The sequence below is a fragment of the Hemiscyllium ocellatum genome, chromosome 19 (genome assembly GCF_020745735.1).
Source record: "Hemiscyllium ocellatum isolate sHemOce1 chromosome 19, sHemOce1.pat.X.cur, whole genome shotgun sequence".
Classification (NCBI taxonomy): domain Eukaryota; kingdom Metazoa; phylum Chordata; class Chondrichthyes; order Orectolobiformes; family Hemiscylliidae; genus Hemiscyllium; species Hemiscyllium ocellatum.
Genome location: NC_083419.1, coordinates 20,985,754 through 20,992,837, shown reverse-complemented (window position 1 = coordinate 20,992,837; position 7,084 = coordinate 20,985,754). Strand labels below are relative to the sequence as shown.

The 7,084-nt window shown below is 38.7% G+C and overlaps 1 protein-coding gene across 1 annotated transcript in view; it reads right to left on the bottom strand.

Moving 5' to 3' along the window:
- Positions 1-703: 703 nt before the first annotated feature.
- Positions 704-7,084, bottom strand: part of LOC132824657 (leucine-rich repeat-containing G-protein coupled receptor 5-like) — a 159,466-nt gene continuing 153,085 nt past the window's right edge. The window contains exon 18 of the mRNA XM_060839292.1: positions 704-3,822. Coding sequence (XP_060695275.1) covers positions 2,771-3,822 — 1,052 coding nt within the window. The 3' untranslated portion in view covers positions 704-2,770. The remainder of the gene's footprint in view (positions 3,823-7,084) is intronic.

Here is a 7,084-nt window from a genome sequence, read left to right as displayed (position 1 = left end):
GGTTTAGATCTGAAAGGCTGGCCCAGATCTCATGTTCAGGCTTGCAGACTGTTCAAAACCAACAACGTTCTGACTTGGAGGTAAGTGTGCTGATAGATAAATTCTTAAGAAATATCAGAGTTGCTCTTCTGTCTCCCAATGTTGGAATAATTTACAAAATGATTTTTTGTACACCAGGCTTAAATTTGCAACTCTAGCAGTGGCTACACCCAGCTTCAGCCTGCTTTAGGATCAAATGCAATAGGAAAAGAATACGGCCACAGCACACAAAAAGAAAAACAATAACAAAACAGCTGTAATTTATTGTGTGTATTTATTTTAACATGTTCTTATTTCCATTCTGAAGTGGAAATTCCAGCAGCCAAACTATTTACAGCTAAATGTTTACATACATTATTTACAGTCCAAAAGTGAATTCATGGTGAGGCATTTCTATTCAGTATGGCACTTCAAAAATACACAGAAAATATTACACTCCACACAAGGGATTGAGTTAATGGTTCTGTTCTTCCTGGTAAAGCATTACACAATATCTAGTGTGGATACAAAATCGGTATTGTCCTTAAAACAAATAAATACACTTTTATTTTCATAAATGTACATATATTTTATAGACATCTGGATTTTAAGAAAATTCAGGAGTGACAAATGTTTTTGATACTTTAATCTCTAAGACACTTTTTTTCTTGTTTTTATGGTCAGATTTTGTAGGATTATTGTACTGCAAGTTTTTTTAGTTATGTCATAATTATTATTTTAAAACAATTTCTAATACATATTTATTGCAATAATCTTGTGTATATCCATTGCTAAACTACTTAAATTTAGTTTTTGAAAAGTGCAGATCTCTTTACTAAATATATGAATCTCATAATTAATCATATTGTACATAATTTATGTAGATACAGGAATGAATATGTAGTCTATTCTGTGATTTGTATGGGTCATTAATCTTAAGCAGGAATCTTTTGTGACCCAGGAATTTAAAAATAAATTGAAGTAATAGCTTCAATAACTAAGCAAAGACAAATTTACAATGTCAAGTCATAACAAAGCGGCAGTGAATTAAGGTCCAGGTTTATATCCCCTATCCTAAGATATGATTGAACACAATGATGTTTGGCACATTAACGCATTAAAATCACTAACAGAACTTTAGTTAACAGTTATCAGATATTTTTAATGTAACATGCATTCAGGAATCTGTTGAATCATATGTCCATGTGAACCATCCTTTAACTGACTGTTCTACATAGTGACATCAGATAATTTAAGAACTTAAAGGTTGAACCAGTGGAGTAAGGGGAATTGATTTGCTCATCACACTATACTCTTATGAGTTACAGATGAACGTTTATCTCTTTTATAGAATCCCTACAGTATGGAAGTAGGCCATTCAACCCACCAAATCCATACCAACCCTCCAAAGAGGATCCCACCATATCCTGGTGGTGGCTTGTTAGTCTAACGGTATGATTCTCGCTGTAGATGAATGTACAAGATGCAAATGTTCGCGGTTCATATCCTTGTTTATTCAACTCAATCCTTTATTAATCTTTTCACTGGATAAACATATGGATAAAAATGGAATGGTGTCAGATAGATGGGCTTCAGATTGGTTCGACAGGGTCGCACAACATCGAAGACCCAAGTGCCTGTACTCTGCTGTAACATTCTATGTTCTTACACCATGACCCTGCATTTCCCATGGCTAACTCATTTAGCCTGCACAACCTTAGACACCAAGGACAATTTAGTACAGCCAATCCACTTAACCTGCACACCTTTGGACTATGGGAGGAAACCAGAGCACCTGGAAGAAACTCCACGGATTCAGGGAGAATGTGCAAACTCCATAAGGACAGTCACCCAAAAGTGGAATTGAACCCTGATCCCTGGTGCTGGGAGGCAGCAGTGCTAGCCACTGAGCCACCACATCTCCTTTATTGATTCAAATAGTTTGGGAGAGGTGTTGAATGGCTACACTTCTTTCATCAATGGACAAAGTCTGAATAATTAGAATTATCTCAACCAATAAAATGTTAAGTATGTGGACAAAGCAGTAAAAATTAATGAGATGCATCATTCAGAACAAATGTAAATTGACGATGTGGATCGGAAGTGTTGCTGTGAGAGGCATATGTTCAGCAAACCTATTGCAGTCATTACATTTGAAACCAAATGTAGTCAGAGTCTAAAGGAAATCATATGACATTTGAATGCAGTTTTAGGATATGGTATGATGGGCCTTTTCCATGCTGTAAAATCTCTCTAGCTCTGTGTATTACAGGTAATCTCGTAATCATGTCACTGACACTCAAAGTGGTCTGTGAGATGAACTACATGAAGGAAGCTCTTCACTATTTCAAGAACTGTGCATTAGGTTTTGAACTATAGTGCATATGTTGATAAAGTTTTCAAACTTCCCATCTATGAACTTGAGTTTCAAATAAAATTTGTATTTATGAAGTTCTTATTGGTTGAATCATTGCAGTGGCTGGTTGACAATGTGACATCTGAAGAACTTTCTGGAACAATGAAGGTAGCAGTTATTCTGATCTTCTGGAGTGTAAAGATTTTTCACATAATCTGATTTCTCTGCCACAGGGTAAATGTTTCAGTGGGAAGGGAGGCATTATGCATAAAAATGTGCCATTTAAAACAAAAGTGTTTCAAACTATCTGTAGCAACCAGTTCAACCTGGCGTGAAGTTTCTTTCCATGGTCCTTTACCTTGACATTTAAATGATGGTGAACAAAAATGACTGCTGTCAAGTTTCCATCATCTGGTAAGTCAGTGGTCTGGAAGTATTGTTCACTGAGTCACAGCACGCGACATTTCTGCTTCCTGGGCGTGTCACCAGTTCTTGAGTAGAATCACAAGACTGTTTCTCAGCATCTTCTGAATTTATTGAGGCCAAACTTCTCTGCTTTGATTTCTTCCATAATCGGCCATGCTTCCTCAGAAGTACAAGATCATCTTTGAAATGTGGGTTAAAAAAAATGTACAGCAAGGGATTGAGGCATCCTGGCAATGGAAGAATCACGAGGAGGATTGACTTGATTACTTCCGGACTAATAACTGTGAGATTCAGCAAGGAGGAAAATGACAGAAAAGCCACAGGGCAGTATAGAATACAGTTAGTGAAGAGTAGCCAGGCAACATGTTTAACCATTGAGCAGTCCCAAAGGCTGTGTAGGTCTCCCTTTTCCAAATGGCAGTAAAGCTTTGTGTAGGTTATTGTCATTACAAGGAAGCAAAGAGAATTCAGCAAAACTAAAGCCACAAGAAAGCCTAAAGTTGAAGGTTCCCCAAAGGGTAAAGGAAAACAAAGTGGAGAAATCCCATAATTTCCAATATGGAACAGTGGAAGCATTGCTATTACGGATGCCAGAATCGCACAGAATGTAGCTGCTATCTTGACGCTAGCCAGAGATTTTCCATGTTTTATATCACATTTTGCACATAGACTGCGTTCAACTGCTGCAACTGTAAGTAGGAAAATGGACATCTCTGAAGCAAATACAGACAGAAAACCTGCAGCTTGACAGCCAACTCCATTCTCCCACCATGCTCCATATTTTGCAAATCTGCCTAATGTCCACAGATCCACAACTGCCAAAATGCCACTATAACCCCCCATCACAGCGTTCACGAGTGACATGAGGCCTATTAAAAGTTTCGGTGGGGCAATAAATGCCCGAGATCCAAAAACTGTTGTGGCGACTAAACCATTGCAGACAAGAGAGAGCAAAACAATGCTCCATACACCAAGTCGTATCATCCAACTACCAAACAGGTGATCACACGGCTTGAAGGGTCCTACAATTAAGAAGAACATAATTTAATTGATATGAACATGTTATTATTTCCACATCTTAATATGAAAATCCATTTGACGTGGGTTATTTTGACTTGGTGCGATAACGACAGGCTTTGGATATTGGAAGTACCAAACTGTTTTAACTACTCACTTACTTGAAATCAACAAAAATAATAATTGGGAAACAACCCATTTTACATTCAGGCACTAAACCAAAACTACTTGAAATGAAATTTAGTTGCAAATTATCTCCAAAGGAAAATTCTTTCCAAAGGCAAAATTTAAGTGTTCAACATTTTCATTATCAGAATTTAAGTCAATTTTATATTTTAATAAAATCAATACAAAATATGAAACTTTTCTTTCAAAACCATACATTTTTTACTTTATTCAAATTCTTTGCAACCTGATGTATACCAAGTCTGATTAGAATGTAAAGTGAATTTATAGAATAATCGATGCTTACAGAACTGAAGCAGGACACTCAGTTCATCATGTCCATATTGACCAACAAAAATCTGACTGCATTAATCCAATTTTCTAGCTTTGAGCTGTATCCATGCAGGCTATGGCTACACAATTGAGTATCTAAACACTGAAAGTTATGAGAGTTTCTGGCTCAATGAGTTCCAGACCCTCACCACACCCTGGCTGGAAAAAATCTCCCTATCCTTCTATTTATTCATTAAATAAAACGTCAGCTGGAATTTATAATAGTGTTTTTAACTGAATAACTCCTCATAAGGCATTTCAGAACTGTGTTATTAAATAAAACATTTATACCCAAAGGAGAATATAACCAAAAGCCTGCTCAAAGGGGAGTTGTAATGAGTATGTTGAGAAAGAAAGAGGTAGAGAGTCAGAGGGTGTCAAAGCTTGGGCATCTGAAACCATAGCCATGAATTATGGAGCAATTAAAACCCGAGAGCTAGATGAGAGGGGATATTTCACTGGGCTGGCAAAGGTTGCAAGAATAGAGATTTAAAACATTCTGCACAGAGCAATTATGGAAAGGACTTCCTATCAAAAAAACATAGGCAGCATAGTTTGTAACCTTGAGTTCACGGATGGTACAATGTGGGAGGTCAGGCAGCAGCATGTTAGTCAAGTCTAACGGTAACAAGGGATTAAGGTGAGGAAGGGGCAAAGAAAAGTAATGTTATGAAGATGGAAAGAAGGAATCTTAATGCAGATATGAATATGTGGTTGCAAGCTCATCTCAGGGCTCATATAAAATGGGGACAGACTGAAACAAAAACTGAAATTGCTTGAGAAACTCAACAGATTTGTCAGCCTCTGTGGAGAGAAAAATGGTGATAACATTTCAGGTCCAGTAACCTTTCTTCAGGGTGTTTTTAAGAAGGGTCACGGGACCTGAAATATTGATTCTGCTTTCTCTTCATAGATGCTGCCAGACCTGTTGGGTTTCTCCAGCAATTTCAGTTTTGGGCAGAATTCCAGCATCCACAGTTTCATTTTACTGTGAACAGATGGGTTGAGTTTCAAACAACTGCCAGGATAAGATATGAAGTTGGTAGTTAGGGAACAATGTTTGGAGTGGGACAGGAAACAATAGCTTCAGTCTTCCCAATACTTAACAGAAGCAATTTCTGTTCATCCAGTAGTAGATGACAGATAAGTAACATAATTATTTCAAAATGGTGAAATGATGGTGGTGAAGTAGAGTTGGGTGTTATCTATGTACATGTGAAAACTAACACTGTAATTTGGGATGATATCACCAGGGCTGTACGTGAATGAGAAATAGGAAGGTCAAGGATACATCCTTGATGGACACCAGAAATGATGAGGCAGGAAGAGATGCCATTGCAAGTGGCATTTTGGCTATGATTAGTAAGATAAGAATAGATTCAAGTAAGTGCTGTCTCACCCAAATGAATGGCATTGGAGAAGTATTGGATAAGGAAGAACAAATTATTTTGGAAATTATAAAATGGATACAGATGATTCAGACAATTTTCACTCAACTATTTCTAACATTTAACTCTTCCTAAGATATTTGTCTCCAATACATCATCTAGTAGTCCATTCCACAGATTGCTCACACTCCATATGAAGAACTTCCTTTCTTTTAGTTGTTTAAGGGATATGGCATTGCTGGCTAGGCCAGCATTTATTGTCTACCTCGAAGTGCCTTTGAGAAGGTGGTGGTGAGCTGCCTTCTTGAACTGCTGCAGCTCAGTCTCAGACTGCTATTAAGAGGAGAGTTCCAGGAGTTTGACTCAGTAACAGAATGGCAATACATTTCCAAGTCAGGGTGGTAAACTGATGGGAGTGGATCTTGCAAGTGGTGGTGTTTTCATGTGTCTTCTGCCCTGTCCTTCTAGATGATGGAGGTTAAGGGTAGGGAAACTGCAGTTGGAAAGAGGCTTGGTGAGTTATCCCAGTGCATCCTGTTGACGGTGTACACTGCTGCCACTAAACATTAGTGGTGATGGGAGTGAATAGTGAAGATGGTGGCTGGGATGCCAGCCAAGTGGGCTGCTTTGGACTGGATGGTGAGGAGCATTTTGTGCAGCTGCACCCATCCAGGCAAGTGGAGAGCATTCCATCACTATCCTGACTTGTGCCTTGTAGATGGTGGCCAGGCATGACAGAGTTTTGCCACAGGATTTCTAGCATCCAACTTACAATTATCCCATATCTGACCTTCCAATGGAGAGAAGGTAATTGATGATTTGGGCTAAGACCCGTACTCAAAAAATCCTGCAGAGATGTCCTATGACAAGATGAATGACCTCCAACAACCACAACCATTTTTCTTTGTGCTTGGAGTAATTCCAATTATTAGAGGGGGGGTTTCTCTTGATTGCCACTGACTCCAGTTCTGCGAGGGATTCCTTGATGCAATGCTCCATCAACTGCAATCAGCTTCACCTCACCTCGAGTGCAGCTCTTTAGTTCACATTTGGGCCAAGGTTGGAATGAGGTCAAGAGCTGAGTGGCCCTAGTGAAACCCTTCATTCCTGATGAAGGGCTCCTGCCTGAAATGTCGATTCTCCTGCTTCTCGGATGCTACATGACTTGCTGTGCTTTTCCAGCACCACACACTCTCAACTAGTGAAATCCAAGCTGAGTGTTTGTGAGCAGGTTATTGCTGAGTTAGCAGCACTCTTACAATCATTCCATCACTTTGCTGATGATTGAGAATAGACTAATATGGCAGTAATCAGCCAGATTGGATTTGTCTGGTGTTTAATTTTCAGGACATACCTGAGCTGCTAAACATTGATTCCAAGT